Genomic DNA, 20,160 nt, shown 5'->3' on the forward strand with positions numbered 1-20,160 from the left:
TATTCATGAAATACAGTTCACTGAGAAACTGTCATTTTCGCTCTCTTTAATTTCGCCACCTAAAATACCAACAACGTAAGATGTTATGCGTTGTTATCTTGGTAAGCTTTAATCCATATACGATGTACAAAATTCCAAATAGATATTGACAATGGGTAGATCAAAAATATCATAACATGAGTGGACCTCCATTTTGCCATTCCATTGCGATTGGATGACTCTTGACTTCACTTCAGTTGAGCCTTAATACCCCCTTTCCACTAGGACGGCGCTCTCGCCGCGCGCTCTCTGTGACCTGAAATTTGACGTATCTTTCAACGAATTGTATAGAAAAGAAACGAATCTTTTTACACTTTCTGTGTTTTGTTGTCGGATCAGTCACACTTTTAAGTTTTGTATGATATACCCAGTGTGAAAGCGAAGGTTAGACATATCCTATTTATGTTGCAGTGAGAGCGCAGCGCGATCGCCGTCTTGTGGACAGGGGGCCACAATAGTTTATTCACAGGCTGCATTATTTTTAAACAAAAAGATCTTGACATGCTAGAAGTGGACATGTTCAACTTGACCTGTGGCTTGACAAATGCTTCAAAATGTGTAAGATTTAAAAAAATTCTATGTTATACAGGACTTTTTAAGCTGTATGCGTCATTTGATGTATGATTTTGGCTATAAGATGCATGTAATAACGTTAATGACTCGTTTGCTTCGGTACTTATGGTGTCATATGGCATGGTCTGTACCTATAACCACCTCCTAGCTGGTTCGCTTCGCTCATTCGGTGATTACGTCCAAAACCAACCATGCATCATGGCGCCGTTTACATCGATCGGGATAGTGTGGCGTGTGTGTGACATTAACCCTGTATCGAACCCTGTGGTCCAAACACTTCTAAATCTCTGCCTTACGAGCATGGAGAACAACGAGCCCGTCACAGTCGGAGACGGTGTTGTTCTCAGGATTTGTAGCCGGGAACGACTTGATATTGATATCGACATATCCCGCCTTCTCAAATACTTCCCTCATGAAGCTGCTGTCGATATGAAGGGTAAAGAACTTGTAGCCACCGAAGGAGTAGAAGGTCTGGTTGGTGACTCCTGCGAGAGCGAGCGTGCCTCCCGGCTTGAGTAGGCGGGTGATGTTGCGTACAGCAGCGGAGTAGGTCTCCCGGTCAGGGCACGCTACCTCCAGGCAAAAGCTTATAGTTACCACGTCGAACTGAGTACGACAAGATGTGGGCGTCAATAATGTGATCGAAAGCAAGATTCAGTCATCTACGTGCAGCCCTTTATACGGTTTTCTTTATGCCCATAAAGTATTTGACTAGGCACCGAATAAACAGAGAACCACTAGAAAGAAGTACTAACGTTACATACACTACAACGTAGTACATTTTTATCGACAACCACTAAGCCTCATCCTATATATATGCTTAAAGATCATGTATAGGACTTCTATATCATACGTCCATTAGGATTTAACGTTAGACTGAATAATACTTTAAGCATCTGCGAATATATGTTACGTGTATCGAAACGTTTGGCTTAATAAATTCACCTGATATTGGAGAGGAGGAAAAGGTTCAGGCTTGGTAAGGTCGCAAGGAATGACTTCCTTTATAGCATCTCTGAGATGAGACTGGCGCGCTTCCCACGAGGAGCTGTACAAGAACGTGATCAACACGACAAATTTAACCCCTTCTTCTCAGAAAGCGATGTATGCAATATATTAACCTGGTAACCATAGGCTTGGCAGTGCTGGAAGTGTTTCTCCCCGCCCAGTTAATTAGTGTGCGATTGGGAATTTTTACGTGTTGGTTTCAATTTCCTCGCTCTATTAGAATGGCCGCATGGATCCGATGGAAAGACAGGCCGTCAGAAACAGAAGCCATATGCTTGGAAAAGACATGGCCGGCTAAAAATATCTTAGCCGGCCATTTAGCATGGTTACCAGGCAAGGAACACTATGCACTGCACGAAATACGATCTTAAAGCATATACTTAAATGCATACGCAAAGATTACATTTTCTTCCTTGATCATGGAAAACACACACATACACACACACACAGTGTATATGCATGCTTTAAAGTATGTCAACAGATTAGAGTTCTTGCCAAACACAAGCTGAGAGACTCGAAATGTCGTCGTCATAAGTAAATTATCACAAAATAAGTTAGCTATCATAGGTTTATTGTTTTATACACTTTCATAGCAACACGGAATGAAAGCGGTCAGTTGTACGAGGGTGGATACGAACAATTGGTAAGCCTGAGCATGACCCGGAATTATTTGGTTCAGATTTCCAACCATAACTACACATAACAAAGTCTCCTACCAATGCCAGTCACATTTTACAACAACAACAACATCAGCAGCAATTATCATCATTGTTTTACATACAGCGCTCTTTTCAACACAATTTTGAGTTTAATTATTTTTCCCTACTCATCGGATGCCCAAAAGTGGCTCACATGCAAGAAACATGATACTGTCAAATTTGGTGGACATGGAGAGAAGAAAGATTTGGTATGTACTATATATTTATGTATTCGACTTTTCTCACCACTTTCTAAACTAACCAAAGACATCATGATTTATATATGACCTAAGGTGAACATAACGTCCTTGTTCGACCTGTTCCCAACAAGACAGCAAACACTCAAATAGCATACCTATCTCCTTCCAGATCAGCTACAAACTTGAAAAAGGGGGCCCAGTCGTGCATATCCGGGTCCTTCTTCACCCATTTCTCAATCTCGGTTCGGTTATTCTGGAATAAAAGGACAAATTTTATCAATATTTTTAACAAGATGGCGCGTGCATGACGTCATTTCCAGCATGATGGTGCCCATCCACGACGGCGAGGACAAAAAGGTTTTGCTAGCATAAATCTGTATGCCACATACAACGCACAGACAGATTCAAGGTAACTCCCCAGCCAAAGCAAACTCCCTTCCACGGCATTAGAGATCCTTAGCCAACTAGCGAACAAGCCAAAAATAAAAGCCAGCCCCGCTCAAAGTCCAGGGGGCACGGCGAGAATCAAACTCGGGACCTCTACGCCACATAGGACACCAAACTTGGCTAACGCACGTTGTTTAACTTTGAGTGCTCCACATTTCTTCATCCACGAAAAAATGCATTAGGGAGTTTTAGTAACTAATCTGTGAACAATGTAGGGCACACGGAGCGAAACTCTCCTACACACATACCTCAATGTACTCTGCGCAGACGATCTCTGTACAGAACCTGCTGGCGCTGATCAGCTGATGAATAGTCGGGCCGCTCCCGACATCGAGCAGGCGACTTCCCGGTTTCAGACGACCTACACAACATTGAGAAGGTAATGTGATAACCGAGTACACTTAAAGCTTTACAGGCTTACAGTTACACGTTCGAAAGTAAAAGTGATTTTTCCTACTGTACGGGTACCGTCAAGTGAGGAGCAAATAATACCTCCTTGTCATTGTTTAGGGGAAGACTGACGGACATTGTTGGTTGTGCCAACGCATACGCACGTACGCCCATATTATAAGAACGACGTGGCTGTACAAATATATTACTGAACTGGGAAAATCAAGTCTCACCAGTTGAGTTGAAAATCTCGTGGAATTCTTTAAAAATCGGTGTGAGTGCCTCTCCGTCTTCATCGATACATTCTGGCGAAGTATAAAATGTCTTCAAATACGCCTTTGAACCAAACGTTTTGTGGTAGTCCGTGCCTTTTTGGATCGGTGCTGCCATTTTACAACTTCACGTCGACACCTTCAATTGAACTTTGACCATGATGCTGTTGCACACCAGTCCGGGCGTGGCGCTTCTGGGTCACAGGAGAACACTGTCAGTTTTTCGCCCATGGCGATGTACATGGTCAGGGACCCCTAAATGAGCAGGTTCGACGCCTCAAAATTTATAGCAGGAAGCAGAAGCACAGTGGCACATGGACTACTAACACAAGCCATGCCATAGGTTACCATTAACAAAATTTTCCAAAATGAATTCCAAAAGATTTTCTACTCAGTTGGGGAGTCTTGATTTTTTGTTTTTGTTCTTTCCAAGTAACTGTAGGGTAGGGTACTGGGCCAACAATTGAAGTATTCTTCACTGTTACTCCGGATCAAAGTTTCATAGAAGTGCTATTAAAGACAGCGGGCTACATTGGCATCGATCAAGATTGTAGTGACTTGTGTGGCTTGTGGTTGTGGCATTGCTGTCTGGGACTCTTGGTTCCTTTTCCAAGAGAGAAAGGGGCAACCTGTGGTCAACAAACAAACTGGAGGTTCGACGTTTTAAAAATGTTGCGTAACATTGAACGTTTCACGTCTCCATTAGCATATGTGCATACATACATCAGTTACTGAATTGAACTTTAAGTACAGAATTCTAGCAGTATGCAGGTAGTATTCGGGAAACACAATTCACTGAGAAATTGCCATTTTTGCTCTCTTTAATTTTGCCACCTAAATTACTAACAACGTAAGATGTTATGCGTTACTATCTTGCTATTCAAACGTTGATCCATGTACGATGTCCAAAATTTCAACATAGATAATGAAAATGGGCAAATCACAAATGTTATAACAAGGGTGAACCTCAATTTTACCATTCAATCGGATGACTCTTGACTTCATTCACCCCAGTTGAGCCTTAATGGTTTGTTCACAGACTGTAATTTTTTAACAAAAAGATGTTGACATACTAGAAGTGGACCTGTTACTTCAACATGACCTATGACTTGACAAATGCTTCAAAATGTGTAAGATTAAAAGATTTCTATACTATACAGGACTTCTTAAACTGCATACGTCATTTTATTTATTTATCTATTTATTTATTCCACTTCGCAGATTGGGTACAGTCTGAGGGGAGTCGGCAACAGAAATCTAGTTCCTCTACGAGGCCGACTCCCCAAAAGCATACAAACTTAGGATAAAAACAATAAATGTAAGACAAGTCTGACATTAAATACTAAAAGTAATACATACAATATAAATGAGAAAATAGCAAGGTCAATAATGATTAGGAATAACAGAATAATGGGAGATCAAACGGTAAAGCTGTGTCACTATGCATAATGAGCATCTGCAGGTGGTTATCCAGGTACATAAGTTATCAACAGTAAATGTGTCACTTAATCGGGATCTATAATATGAAATCAAGAATTTTTTAACGGACTGTAGAGTGAGGTTTGAGTACATATGTTGATGTACATTTTAATGTATGGTTTTGGCTATAGTAATGTAATAGCATTAATGACTCGTTTTCTTGGGTACTTACGGTGTCATAGGGCATGGTATGTTCCTATAACCACCTCCTAGCTGGTTCGCTTCGCTCATTCGGTGATGTACATGCAGGAACCAACCATGAATCATGGCACCGTTTACATGGGGGTGGGGCGTGACATTAACCCTGTATCGAACCCTGTGGTCCAAGCACTTCTAAATCTCTGCCTTACTAACATGGAGAACAACGAACCCGTCAAAGTCGGAGACGGTGTTGTTCTCAAGATCTGTACCCAGCCCCGGAAACGACTTGATATTGATATCGACATATCCCGCCTTCTCAAATACTTCTCTCATGAAGCTGCTGTCGATAGGAAGGGTAAAGAACTTGTAGCCACCGAAGGAGTAGAAGCTAAGGTCTGGTTGGTGATTCCAATGAGAGCGAGCGTGCCTCCCGGCTTGAGTAGGCGGGTGATGTTGCGCACAGCAGCGGAGTAGGTCTCCCGGTCAGGGCACGCTGCCTCCAGGCACAGGGTCGTAGTTACCACGTCAAACTGAGTACGACAAGACAAACTGAGTACGTCAATAATGTGCTTTATTGCACCGTTTAGTCATCTACGATTTTATTCTGCAGCCCTTTATACGTTTTTCTTGTGGCCAACGTATTCGACTCGAAACTTGATAAACAGAGAACCACTAGAAACACGCACATTTTGTATATGAAGCCGAAAAACGCCCAACACACTAAGCCTCACTCTATATATGCCTAAAGATCATGTATAGGACTTTATTGCCTCCATGAAATGTCATGAAGGTTATATTTTACCCTGCGTTTGTCTGTGTACAAGATAACCCAAGAGCGGCTGGGTGGATTGGTTTCATACTTGGTGTGTTGGTGGGGTGTGATGAAAGCTGGAAGTGATTAGATTTTGCCCCCTCCCCCCTAGCGGTATCCCTTGGTACTGCAGTGCAACTTCCGGTTTGCTATCTCGTGCTTTGAACAACCTATGGTCACGAATTTTAGGTACATGTATTACATAGCTCTTGTGCTCAGAAATAAGTGACATAAGGTAGGGCTACCAAGCGACTAGTTTTGGGATAGCAGTTGCATTTTTGTCAAAAACTTCTGAAGTGGACAACTCAAGAAGGGAACAACGAGTTTTCATGATTTTTGGTATTAGACTTGTAGTACCTTATGTTGTACGAAATGAAATACTCATTATGCAAAATAGTAGTACATTTGCATAAGTAATCAGTATAATCTATCATAGCAGTTTTTTCAATGTATCTCTTGTCCAGGACATGATATGGTCTTGACATTTTATTGGTAGATAGCTTTCAGCGTCATCGTTAAGTGAGACAAGTTTCCCTAACGTTTATTTTTGGAACTGCAGGGGCATTTTTGTCCAAAGAGAATAACTGCAGAAAGGAATGACGGATTGACATCATTTTAGACATGCGGATAGCTTAGGCAAAGATGTTCATAATGATATACATGTTATTGAGGACTTAATTTGCATAATTAATGTGGAAAGTACATAATTCCATTGTTTTCAGTAACTTGACTTCAATAAATGTAACACATGTAAGTTATGATTGATACCAAATATGCTAACAAGGAACTGATTTGCATAATATGTGCGAAAATTGCAAAAATCGCTCAATGATTAATGATAGGAATTCTATACTTGTGACATGTGTATGTTAGTCAATGATGAACATCACCATGCATAGATCATGTCAATGTGCAAGTTATTTGCATTAAATTTACAAAAGCTGTAAATATTTCATGGAGGTATGAGATCGCCGAACTCTAGTTTTATACGTTCATTAGGATTTAGACTGAAAATACTAAAGCATCGGCAATTTTTTTCATCATATTGGTCATATATGTTACGTGTATCGAAACGTTTGGCTTATTAAATGAAATATAAAAATTATATTCCATTCATCTCCTGATATTAATTATTGCCGAGGAGCGAAAGGGTCAGACTTGGTGACGTCACAAGGAATGACTTCCTTTATAGCATCTCTGAGATGGGACTGGCGCGTTTCCCACGAGGAGCTGTTCAAGAACATGATCAACACGAAAAAAACTTTCTTCTCATGCAGAAGGTGATGCCTGTACATGTGTAATATATTAGCCTGGTAACCATATCATCGGGAGCTTCCTCGTATTCGATGCTGGAAGTCTTGTTCCCCCGCCCAATTTATAAGCGCACGCCGGGGAATTTTTACGGGTTGGTTTCAATAACTTTCTCATTATATTTATTTAACAAGAAGAAAGGCTGGAAAGATAGGCTGTCAAAAGAAGCCCTATGCTTGGTAAAACATAGCCAGCAAAAACACCTCAGCCGGCAATGGAGAATAGTTACCTAGCGCTGTTTTGGCAGTTAAATCTGTCAATCGTTTTCCCTACTCATCAGATGCCCAAAAGGGCGTCACATGCAAGAAGTTAGGATGATGTAGTGTAGTGGACATTGATAAAAAAAAACTTGCATGGTTATGTACCAAATATGTAACTATTCTGCTTTATTCATCACTTTCTTATCCATCCTTTTAGCTAGCTAAACAAAGACATTATGATTTACATATAATCTTGAGCGAACATAACGTCATTGTTTGACCTGTTCCCAACAAGACAGGAAATAGTCAGATAACATACCTATCTCCCTCCAGATCAGCTACAAACTTGAAAAATGGGGTCCAGTCGTGCATATCCGGGTCCTTCTTCACCCATTTTTCAATCTCGGCTCGGTTATTCTGGAATGAAAGGACAAATTCTAGCAATATTTTTAACAAGATGGCACATACATGACGACATTTCTAGCATGGTAGTGCCTTCCCCGACGATGAGGACAAAAAAGGTTTTGCTAGCATAAACCTGTAACTAGACTAATGAAAGTAAGTGAATTTGAAAGGGAAAGAAGGGTATCAAAATATACTTTGGTCTGGCAACCACCGAGCAACTGTACATCAATCGCTTGCTTTCATTGTTGGGACACTCACAGACAATGTGGCAGTGCACTCAATTTAGTAACGTATTCTAAAACTGACACATACAACGTGCAGACAGATTCAAGGTAACTTACCAATCAAAGTAAACTCCCTTCCTCGGCAAACTCCTTTAACGGCATTTATAGAACTTAAGCCAACTTTGAATATAATATTTTATTGCAAATTCTTGCTCGAGAGCTAATTGCAGGTTAGCCTGGGTACCATCCGGATAGTAGTTCGCTCCTATGTTCACTTCTGCTATCCGTCTGGAGACGTGCGCATTCAAACCGTTTGGTGGTGACGCCAGTTGATGAGCGAATCAAGGAATGGGTTCTAGAGCACTCGTTCGATGACAACAGGCCGGCGCCCACATGCGCAAGCAAGGGGACGTGGGGCTTTTCCGGTGTTGGAACACCGGTTCGAACGATCACATGAACCCATTCCATAATTCGCTCCTATGTGGGGACCAATCAGCGTCTGCGTCCAAAATTTGGACGATTCCAGACGTACGTTGAGATGGTCCGCGTTCCCAGACGGAAACACAGAGAAGCGACTGTATATAGTGTATAATGAATGTCAGAGCTAGAAGCGACTGTATATAGTATATAATGAACGTCGGAGCGAACTACTTTCCGGATGGTACCCAGGCTAAATTGCAGGTAACATGAAAGGAAACAAACAAATATTGTATAACAGTTTAGAATATGTCAACTCTTAGTCTAAAAGCTAACTCTAAACCGAAACGTGTTGGGTTCCACTCCTTTTCCTGAGACAGTTGAAGACAAAGGATCCCACCTTTTTTATCATGTCTGGGTTCTGTGATGTTAGGAGGAATGTAGTTTTCATAGTGTTTTAGTCTAGCGAACCAGCACCACGTACCCACCACCCCCGCCCACCGTGACAACCACCATAAAGTAAAAGCCAGCCCCGCTGGGGATGAATTCATTCATTCAAACTTGGTGAACACACGTTGTTTGCGTGCACCATAAAAAATGCATGAGGGAGTTTTAGTGACGAATCTGTGAACATTGAGGGGCACACTGAGCGACACTTCTGAACGTACCTCAGTGTACTCTGCGCAGACGATCTCTGTACAGAACCTGCTGGCGCTGATCAGCTGATCGATAGTCGGACCGCTCCCGACATCGAGCAGGCGACTTCCCGGTTTCAGCCGACCTACACAACATTGAGAATGTAATGGCGATAACCGTGTACAGTTAACGCTTTACAGGCTTGCACGTTCGAAAGTAAAAGTGCTTTTCCCTACAGTACCTTACGAGTACCATCTAGTGAGGAGCAAGGAGTACCTCCTTGTCATTGTCAGGGGAAGACTGACGGATATTGTTGGTTTCAAGGTGCGTTAATACCCCCCTCACATTAGGCGCGATTCGATCGGAAGATTAGTTTACGAGCTCTAAAAGACATTTTCGTGAGTTAGACGTCCGGTGTTCTCACGATCATCTTACGATTTTTAGAGATCGCCGGCAATTTTCAGGAGTCTTACGACGGTCGCGGTGCAGCGAAACATGTTCTTAACATAAGCGACAAGTCGCAGGAGATCTCCGAGATCGCAGAGTTCGTTACCGAGTCGCAGATCGTGCGTGCAAATCGTGCGTACCTCGCAAGTGTATTGGTCAATAGTCTTGCGTCAATCCAACGATTGAAGACCGATAGGCGAGCACAGACATAGTTATTAATCATAGAGCGCAAATCGGATGGCGAACGCCCGTTAGTTGGGCGACGTTCGGGCGACGTTCACTCGACTTCCGATTGTTTACAAAAATTGAATTTCTGGGAATGTGAGGGTAATTCTAACATTGTGGCCCCTGTGGCAATATGTAGACTGGCTTTGTGACACACTTTCCTTTCTTGTGTCATTTCTATTATGCCCGCGCATTCCATTCATTGGTTAAAAAGATTCCGACAACAAAATAAGCAACATTTATTGATCTCTTTCCTTTTTTGAGGAACGTTTTGTGTTCCCTTGTCCGCGTGCAGGAGGTCATGGGAGGTTCATTATCATAGATTTATTCACCGTCGATCGCACGAGGCTCGCTTGTATGTGAGGGGGACAGATTTTGGGCGAAAAATACGCAAGACCATCTTAAGATCTTAAAATCAGCCGACCTTCCTGCGATGGCGAAGTACGTCCGAAGATCGTATATAATGTGAGGGGGGTATAACGTATACGCACGTACGCCCATATTATAAGAATGACGTGCCAAAACAATTATACTACTGAACTGGAAAAATCAAGTCTCACCAGAGTTGAAAATCTCGTGGAATTCTTTTAGAACCGGTGTGCCATCTCCTTCTTCATCGGAACCTTCTGGTGTGGTAAAAAAACCCGTCAAATACGCCTTTGCCCCGAAGGTTTTGCGATAGTCCGTGCCTTTTTGGATCGGTGCTGCCATTTTTCAACTTCACGTCCACAATTCATTTGAACTTTGACCACGACACTGTTGCACACCAGTCCCGGGCGTGGTGCTTCTGAGTCACAGCAGAACACTGTCATTTTTTCGCCCATGGCGATTTACATGGTCAGTGACGTGGGATATGCTGTGATCTATGCGACAAATGGTTCCATACTAAATGTATAGACATGGACTTACAACAGTACCTTACATTGGCCAATAGTAATGAATACTGGTATTGCAACCCTTGCTTGCTACCATGTTTTAATGATTCCTTTTTTGATTCACCGCACAGAAGTTTGTCTGACATGGAACATTTTAAAGATCTTAAGATTGTCTTGCGTAGTTTTCGCCCAAAAACTGTCCCTGTCACATATAAGCGAGGCTCGTGCGATCGTCTGTGAATAAATCTATGATAATGAACCCCCCATGACCCCCTGCACGCGGACAAGGTAACTTAAAACATTCCTCAAACAAGAGTTCGGAGACCTCATATCTCCATGAAATAGTCAGATTATGTAAATGATTTCCACATATATGCTTGGTTGTGTACACATTTAGATAACTTATACTGGCCACAATGTGGATTAATCAATTGCGCAATCATTTACTATCTAGAAGAATTCTAGCACTTTTACATTAATTATGCAAATTAGGTATGTATTTGCATAATTGATATCTGTTAATATTCCACCAGCCACAAACTACATATATGACAGGTATTTGAGACCTACCATGGCAAACACTACAAATATAGATTTCCCTCGTTAATTATGCAAATTAAGTGCTAGTTTGCATTATTTGCACTTTATTATGTACATCTCTGTCTAAGCTTCCTACATACCAAATATCATCTATATTTGTCATTCCTTTGTCCAGTTATCCTCCTTAGAGGATTTTGAGGAAAACACTCCTGCAGTTCCAGAGCAAGCTGCTAGGGATCCCAAACTTGCACAACATATTCCTCACGTCACAAGCTATCTGCTACCAAAAAATTAAGACCATAGCACATCCAGATCAAAAGATACAAAAAACGGAACTTCTGCTGCAGTACCAAGGTCACATAGCAGGGGGCCCAAAATTGACCTTGACCTCCGTCTTTACAACACCTACCCACATACCAAATATTATGGCAATCCATCGAGAGGTTCTTGAGTTATGCTGACCACAAATATCCGGAAACACAAACACACAAACACACAGACACACACACAGACACACACACAGGCACACACACAGACACACCCAAAACTAGATCTCCATTTTTCTTGGAGATAAAAAGGCAAGAGATCAATAAATGTTGCTTAATTTGCTGTCGGAATCTTTTCAACCAATGAATGGAATGCGCGGCATAATAGAAATGACACAAGAAAGGAAAGTGTGTCAAAAAGCCAGCCTTCATACTACCATAGGGGCCACAATGTCAGAATTACCCTCACATTCCCAGAAATTCAATATTTGTAAACGGAAGTCGGGCAAACGTCGCCGGGAGTTCACCATCCGATTTGCGCTCGACGATTAATAGCTAGGTCTGTGCATAATTGACGCACGACTATCAATCGAATGTCGACCGATACCCTTGCGATGTACGCACGATTTGCACGCACGATGTGCGACTAGGTAACGAGCTCTGCGATCTTAGAGATCTCCTGCGACTTGTCGCTTATGTTAAGAAAATGTTTCGCTGCTACGCGACCATCGAAATCGCCAGCGATCCCTAGAAATTGCAAGATGATCGTGAGAACACCGGACGTCTTACTTACGAAAATGTCATTTAGAGATCGTAGACTAGTCTTCCGATCGATTTTCGCCTAATGTGATGGGGGGTATTAAGACTTGGATAGTGCCAATTTATTTGTCTGAACAATTTCATCCGCCTAGCCTTTTTATGACGCCATAGTTCACTGCTAGGTATTTATCAGTGTATTGATACCACCTTTCTCCATTCACGTCAACAACCTTAGTTTGATCTTTGTCCCAGATACTGTTGTCAAGGGTTTGTTTGTCTAAAGAGCGCTGCGTTGGTACACAGGTGTGTTTGGGCTACATGCAGAGGTACAGACGCGTACTTCGGGTATTTCCATATTATAAGCATAACTACTACAGCATTCCGCCAAATCGATTAAGTGTCGAATGGACATATTGGTGGTCAAAAAAGTACCGTAACCATTCATCATCCGGATTATGCACATTTCCTGTACAACATGTCATAAACACCACCTAATAATCATTGACGATATAGGTCCACCTCACAATTCAAATATTGACCTAGTACCACGCCGAGAAGGCTCGGCGAGGTCGGACGTTCATGGTCATCCCAGTTTTTGTTTCCTCCTTCCTGTTGGAGTAACCACTTGCAGGTCATCTTACATTAATTAGTATATTGAATTTGCTGTGAATAGTATACATACGCCGGAACGTCTATATTACTAACCTTATAATGCCAAGTTCAAGGTAGTGTCAACTCAAAGAGCAAGGTGCAGCACATTTTAAAAGTTTTATGTTTTCATGTATGACAGGTCCAGCTGTCTCACCATGGATGCCGTAACCTTTGTCGTCCTAGTCCTGCTGACTGGACCAGCCGTTCAGTCCGCAGACGTACCGTGCAGGACGTTCGAAGAAATCTACCCCACCGGGAAGGAGCTGTGCGAGAAGATGTGGGACGACGCCTTCGTGTACGAGACGAACCTCAGCGTGGCCTTCACCATGTGGTTCTTTGAAGCCGAGAATCCAAATAACAAAGTGGCTGAGAGACTCGGATGGTCCTCACCGGTTGATGACTGTCATTTAGAGTACTTTCATAAGGTTTGTTCATGTAGAGTAAAACTACTAGTAATGGGTGGAGTTAATGTCGCCATCCCCTCACCACCACCAGTAAAGACGCTATCAATGTCACACATTTTGGGCCACTTCGGCGCTGAGTTTTAAGCCAGTAGCCTGAAATCTTAGCTTAACAAATTCACAAAACGGCTGTGAAATTCATTACCTTCGCCAAGAAGGTTATATTTTCAGTAGAGTTTATGTATGTTTGTGTGTGTGTGTGTGTGTAAGTGTGAGTGTAGAAGACCAGTATAACTCGAGAACGCTTAAAATCAACCAATTAAATGGATTGTATTGACATTTGGTATGTGGGTAGGTCTTGGTGAGACCAGAAAACGATTAGATTTTGGGCCCCCTAGCAACTTATTACGGTACGGCAGAGGAATTTCCTGTTCTGGACATGCTGTTGTCGTGATATGTAGATCTCGGGGCTGAGGTAAGTGGTGTAGGTATGGGCCCCTAGCGGCTTGTTTTGGAACTGCAGTGGCTAGTTTAGTGTCAGAACTTGAAAGGGAACACTAGTAACTCAAGATGGCATTGACGGATCGTCATGATTTTTTGATACGTCGATAGCTTCTTATAGTTAAATGTTACTCATGCAAATCCACATCTAATTTACATAAATAATGAGGAGATTGTCTAACCCCGTTTTGTTCCATAATAGGACAATTGCAACATGTGCCATTGGTAACTGAGAAAGAGAATATTGATGGATAGATTTTATGCAAATATAGGCCTAATTGGCATAATTGATGAGGAAATATTATGATCCCATTGTGGTAAATGACAGGATTTTTTACTTGTGGCATTTGGAAGTTATGTAAAGGTAAAAATTGAACCTCAATCATGCACATGAGGACCTCATTTGCCAATTATGCAAATGAGGACCTCATATGCATTAATTATGAGAAATGCAACGAATACCTTCTTTCTTGCTGTAGATCTGCATACATCTGTTATTTGGGTGGAGGAGATGATCAACTAATATCAATTATGCAAGTGGTGAAGTTTAAAATTATTTGGCGAAGGTATTGAGTCGTGGAACTCTAGTTAACAATGTACTAAGTATCAAACAAGCTTATATTGGAAATGAAAAGACTCGAATCCACTCCCCTCTATCAGTTTCGCTCGTATGGTGCAACCCCATCAAAGCCAAACGTTTTTCCTCCTGACAGGAAGCTCCAGGACCAGAACCAGACAACTTCACGGAGTGCCATCCTTGGAAGGACTACTCCTGCTGTCACCAGGACACGGTGTCCTCCGTACAGAAGATCAAGGAAGCGTACGGCAAGGAATGGCACTGGGACCGGTGCGGTCCCCTCAGTTCTGCCTGTGAGCGCTTCTTCGTGCAGGAGGCCTGCCTGTACGAATGTGAACCGAACGCAGGTACTACAAAAATCGCCTCGGTTTATCTGTGAAGTTTTGAAAGTAACATATCTCTCTATCCATTCATTCAGCCAGCCATCCATCCATCAAGAACCTCCCCCCCCCCAGTTGTAATGTAATCTGTATTGATTACCTAATTTACTACTCTAATTCATTTGATATGGCACAAATAGGCCGGCCATATTGGTCTCACCCCTGCACTTTCTTTTTGACGAACTTTTTTGTTTTTGAAGTGTGCGAAATAAAACAAAGCCATCAAGAAAGACAATTGGGCCCGAGTCGGCTTAGCCTGCTGGAAAAAAATTGGACCTGGGACAACTCAGCCTCTGAGTTAAACTATGGACACACACCAACATAAAAAGACAACTGAAAAAAAAAAGAGTTCGGAGACCTCATATCTCCATGAAATAGTCTGATTATGTAAATGATTTCATTTACATTTACATTATCTATGCTTGGTCATGTACATTATCTATGCTTGGTCATGTACACATTTAGATAACTTACACTGGCATAATGTTAATTATGCAATCATTTACCATTTAGAAGGTAAATTATGGACGTATTTGCATAATTGATATCTGTTAATGTTCCACCAGCCACAAACTACGTATATGACAGGTATTTGAGTTCTACAATGGCGAACACCACAAATAAAGATTTCCCCCATTAATTATGCAAATTAAGTGCCAGTTTGCATAATTTGCACTTAATTGTGTATATCTTTGTCTAAGCTACCTACATACCAAATATCATCTAGATTGAGAGCGAGAGAGAGAGACAGACACATAGACAGACAGAAACACCCAAAACTATATCTCCATTTTTCATGGAGATAATAACACCATCTTCACGAAAGTAATGACGACTTGTATGTGAACTTTTCCAATCACGACGTGTACATATGAACTTCCAGGTTTTTACCGGAAATTCCCGGACCACGTCTACAACGACTCGGATCCGAACCACAACAAGTGGCAGATGGAGGGAATGCCCATCCGCGCTGACTACTGTGACGCCTGGTTCAGAGCGTGTCGGTACGACCGCTTCTGTGCAGCGGACAGTGGGAGCTATAGTTCATGTGCCAGGGAGTACGCCAAAGTTGATAACACAGGGGATAACGGGGGAAACGCTGGGCTTATTGCAGGGGTAGTCGTGGCTTGTGTGATTGTGGCAGTGCTGATTGGTACTCTTGGTTATTTCATTTTCCGAGAGAGAAAGGGCCAACCTGTGTTCAACAAACTGGAGGCCGAATAATAAAAATGTTCCGTAACGTCGAAAGTATCACGTTCCATGAGCATATGTACGTACATACATCAGTTTTACTCAAGTAAACTATAAGTGCAGGATACTAGCAGTATAAATGAAATGAAATAAGAATATTGTAAAAGGTAAACTGGGATGTTCTGTATACCAAAAGTTACATGACAAAACGATTGATTGAATCGTTGTTACCCGCGGTCATAACAACCAGAAGATACAGTGTTGAACAGAAGCGGGGAAATTTGGGCACTTTTTTTGGTGACCCTCTCAAGTAAGTAGGCCTCGTGCTTGTTCTATGAGTTCATAATGATAATGAATTTGACACCATTGGAAAGAAAATCACACAAGCTTTCTATTGATATATAATACACAGAAATATGATCAACCGAAGTTGATATTCCAAACTTTTTGTGCCGAGTTTTTATAGGTGCAGGATACTGGCAGTACGTAGGCAGTATTAAGGAAACACAATTCACAGAGAAATTGCCATTTTGGCTTCGTTCATTTTGTCATCTAAAATAATAACAACATAAGATGCTATATATGCGTTGCTATTTTTCTAAACTTAATTAGTTTTGGGTAAGGTTCCAAATGGCTACAGACCCATGTATGATGCACAGCATAGTCCTATTCTCTTCATCCACCAAGTTACACGTATTTTGATAAACTGTGTAATTTCAACTTTTACTTGACAGTTAATATACATGTGGTAATTTGAATTGAATACAATATCTTCATTGAAAAACGTTATGTCCAGTGCTGAAAAGCAAAGCTTACCTGATCTAAAGCTTATGAGTTTTAAGTATGCACTAATTGTCATTTTAGAAAGCTTACCTGGACAACATGGCTGAATTGTATGAATGATAATTTGTAAATTACCTACGTGATCTACAGTTAGTTGTAAGTATGTTATATCATCTATAAAAAGCTTGCAATTCAAGTTTTAAAAAATACGTTCATGTTGAAAATGGGCAGATCACAAATATTAAAACAAGAGTGGATCTCCATTTTATCGCAACCACCAGTCATTAGATTACTCCATATTGTCCACTTTTCAAAAGGCTTCCACTTGATTACTTTTGACTTCACTTCAGCTAAGGCTAATTTTGTTTACAGTCTGCTTTTTTTTAACAAACAGATCTGGATATTCTAGAAGTGTGCCTGTTACTCTCGACTTGACCTATGAGCTATGACCTATGACAAATGCTTTAAAAGTGTGTAAGATTAAATGGTTTCTATGTTATACAGGACCTGTGTCACTGCATGAGTCATTTTGATGTATGATTTTGGCTATGTAATACAGATACATGAAATAACGTTAATGAATTTGGTACTTACGGTGTCATATGGCATGGTCTGTTCCTATAGCCACCTCCTACCGGCGGCCGGTTTGCTTCGCTCATTCTTTCATTGAATGTAGGAACCGTACCAACCACCGTTTACATCCCAGGGGGGGGGGGTCATAAACCCTATACTTGACCCCTGTGCTCCAAGCACTTCTAAATCTCTGCCTTCCTAGCATGGAGAACAACGAGCCCGTCAAAGTCGGAGATAGTGTTGTTCTCAAGATTTGTAGCCGGGAACGACTTGATATTGATATCGACATATCCCGCCTTCTCAAATACTTCTCTCATGAAGCTGCTGTCGATAGGAAGGGTGAAGAACTTGTAGTCACCGAAGGAGTAGAAGGTCTGGTTGGTGACTTCTGCGAGAGCGAACGTTCCTCCCGGCTTGAGTAGGCGGGTGATGCGGCGTACAGCAGCGGAGTAGGTCTCCCGGTCAGGGCACGCTGTCTCCAGGCACAGGCTTGTAGTTACCACGTCAAACTGAGCACAAGATGTGGGTGACTAGTTGATAAGAGTTTGTGTGGCTTTATCAAATACATGTAATATGTAAAATAAAATGCAATGTCACATTTATGTCTACAGACATCATTACATACAGACATAACACACCTGGTTTATTTGGTGACGGTATGTGTTCGTGGAACTCTGTTTAAAAATACATTTTTTTTCTGGCCAACGTATTCAGATCGACAAAAATATAAAGGACCCACCAGAAAGACGTACATTTTGTATATAAAGTCGAAAAGCGCACAAAACTCTAAAGCTAAGGGCACAACCCGCCTTAAGCTAAGGGCACAACCCGTCGTACATGCAATTTGTCCGTACGTTTATTTGGGAGTCCACGTCCACCACGTATTTCTCAAAATGTTCAGGCTGTACAGGGCAGGCGCGTCGCCCTTACGGGGGACGAATCCGCAGCCAGATAGCACACAACGTGTTGTCTGCACGTATTAGTTCTACGCCGTGTCTGCGTGCTCCAAAATCCGTTGGATTCCCTACGAGTTCGTACGGAGGCGGTACTCACCACTTACGGATCCCAAAAGATTGCCCACGTTTTGGCACGTAGACAGCACGTATTTGCACGTACGGAGGGTTGTGTAGCCTCCATAGCAGGCTTTCTGGTTGTTGTTTTTTTGGCTCATAATGCACTTTTGCTGGCCATTTCTATTTGTACTGGTCGCTGATTGCTGGCCATAGAAACGCTGCATCAAGGTGATATTAAAAAACAATTAGCCATTCATTTGCCCTATTAACACACACGTTAGGAGTAATTCACAACTCCGTGAGAGGCAATTCGCGTGTCAGCTGCAAGCATTTTACGGCTCTGTCCGGTGGAGATGCGTGCAGTTTATTAGGAGGCAGGAAATTCGCACCTCCTAGTTAATCGCCCTAATTGTTTTTTAATATCACTTTGATGCAGCGTTTCCATGCAGGCTCTTGGGGGTTGGCAGTCAGAAAAGGCCAGCAATCAGCGACCAGTACGCTTCGCTCACTTGGTGGTTTTATTCGGTGGTTATAGCAAAGGACCAGGCGTTATGACACCATATACACCTCGGGGCGGGTCATTAGCCCTTAATTATTATCGTGTTGGTGCCGCCTTTTTTCCATTCACGACAACAAGCTAAGTTTGACCCTTGTCCCTGACACTGTTGTCAATGGTATGTTCGTCTAAAAGAGTTATGAGTATGGTTTACAGATTTGTTTATTTGAGCTACTGGACATATTGATGGTCGAAAAGCACTCTTTCATCGTGCAGATTATACGCCATAAACACTTCATTAGAATCCAGCCCTACCTCACAATTCAAATATTGACCAGGTACCACCCCGAGAATGCTAGGCGAGGTCGGACGTTCAAGGCCATCACAGTTACCGTTTCCTCCTTGCTGTTGGAGTAACCACTTGCAGGTAATCTTACACTAGTACTTTGAATTTGCTGTGAATACTAGTAGTATACATACGCTGGACTTTCTAGATTACTATCCTTCTAATGCCATTCACTGTACCAAGTTCAAGATAGCCACTGCACAAGGTAATCTCAACTCACAGAGCAAGGTGCAACACATTGCCCTTTTATGTTTGCACGTATGATAGGTCCAGCTGGTTCGCCATGGATGCCGTCATCTTGGTCGCCTTAGTCCTGCTGACTGGACTAGCCGTTCAGTCCGCAGACCTTTCTTGTAAGACGTTCGAAGAAATCTATCCCAGCGGGAAGGAGCTGTGTGAGAAGATGTGGGGCGACGGCTTCGTGTACGAGACGAACCTCAGCGTGGGCTTCACCATGTGGTTCTTTGAAGCCGAGAATCCAAATAACAAAGTGGCTGAGAGGCTCGGATGGCCCTCACCGGTTGATGACTGTCACTTACAGTCCTTACATAAGGTTTGTTTTTTGTAGAGTACAACTACTAGTAATGGGTGGAGTTTATATCACCCTCCATTCACCACTACCAGTAAAGACCCTGTCAATGTCACACATTCAGGGCCACTTCGGCGCTGAGTTTTAAGTAGCCTGAAATCTTAGCTATAGCTTAACAAATTAACAAAACGGCTGTGAAATTCATTATATTGTTTCATTACATTCGCCAAGAAGGTTATATTTTCGGTAGCGTTTGTATGTGTGTGTGTGTGTGTGTGTGTGTGTGTGTGTGTGTGTGTGTTTGTGTGTCTGTGTGTGCGTAGAAGACCAGATATTACTCCAGAACGGTAAATAGA

At 42.1% G+C, this 20,160-nt stretch overlaps 4 protein-coding genes across 4 annotated transcripts in view; 2 read left to right on the top strand and 2 right to left on the bottom strand.

The window, feature by feature from the left end:
- Positions 1-891: 891 nt before the first annotated feature.
- On the bottom strand, positions 892-1,471 carry LOC118411785 (nicotinamide N-methyltransferase-like). The gene is made up of 2 exons (XM_035814272.1): positions 1,466-1,471; positions 892-1,218 (listed from the first exon to the last, which is right to left on the bottom strand). Exons 1-2 carry the CDS (start codon positions 1,469-1,471, stop codon positions 892-894), a joined length of 333 nt encoding a protein of 110 aa, XP_035670165.1.
- Positions 1,472-2,839: 1,368 nt separating this feature from the next.
- LOC118411786 lies at positions 2,840-17,351 on the top strand. The gene is made up of 5 exons (XM_035814273.1): positions 2,840-2,875; positions 3,181-3,344; positions 13,154-13,439; positions 14,630-14,840; positions 15,757-17,351. The coding sequence occupies exons 1-5, from the start codon at positions 2,840-2,842 to the stop codon at positions 16,095-16,097; spliced, it is 1,038 nt and encodes a 345-aa protein (XP_035670166.1). The 3' UTR covers positions 16,098-17,351.
- A 235-nt stretch (positions 17,352-17,586) lies between these two features.
- Positions 17,587-20,160, bottom strand: part of LOC118412151 (nicotinamide N-methyltransferase-like) — a 20,521-nt gene continuing 17,947 nt past the window's right edge. The window contains exon 5 of the mRNA XM_035814855.1: positions 17,587-17,929. Within this exon, the coding sequence (XP_035670748.1) occupies positions 17,603-17,929 (327 nt within the window). The 3' untranslated portion in view covers positions 17,587-17,602. The remainder of the gene's footprint in view (positions 17,930-20,160) is intronic.
- The window catches only part of LOC118412152, a 3,682-nt gene continuing 2,129 nt past the window's right edge, over positions 18,608-20,160 (top strand). The window contains exons 1-2 of the mRNA XM_035814858.1: positions 18,608-19,356; positions 19,543-19,828. Of these exons, the coding sequence (XP_035670751.1) occupies positions 19,559-19,828 (270 nt within the window). The 5' untranslated portion in view covers positions 18,608-19,356; positions 19,543-19,558. The remainder of the gene's footprint in view (positions 19,357-19,542; positions 19,829-20,160) is intronic.

This window comes from Branchiostoma floridae, chromosome 3 (assembly GCF_000003815.2).
Source record: "Branchiostoma floridae strain S238N-H82 chromosome 3, Bfl_VNyyK, whole genome shotgun sequence".
NCBI classification, from domain to species: domain Eukaryota; kingdom Metazoa; phylum Chordata; class Leptocardii; order Amphioxiformes; family Branchiostomatidae; genus Branchiostoma; species Branchiostoma floridae.

Bases quoted from the DNA above. Each gene is read 5' to 3' on its own strand.
- LOC118411786 (XM_035814273.1), top strand. From the start codon at position 2,840: ATGATGGTGCCCATCCACGACGGCGAGGACAAAAAG. The intron at 3,345-13,153 runs GTAATGTGATAA...CATGTATGACAG, and splicing joins ACCTACACAACATTGAGAAG to GTCCAGCTGTCTCACCATGG. The intron at 13,440-14,629 runs GTTTGTTCATGT...TCCTCCTGACAG, and splicing joins ATTTAGAGTACTTTCATAAG to GAAGCTCCAGGACCAGAACC.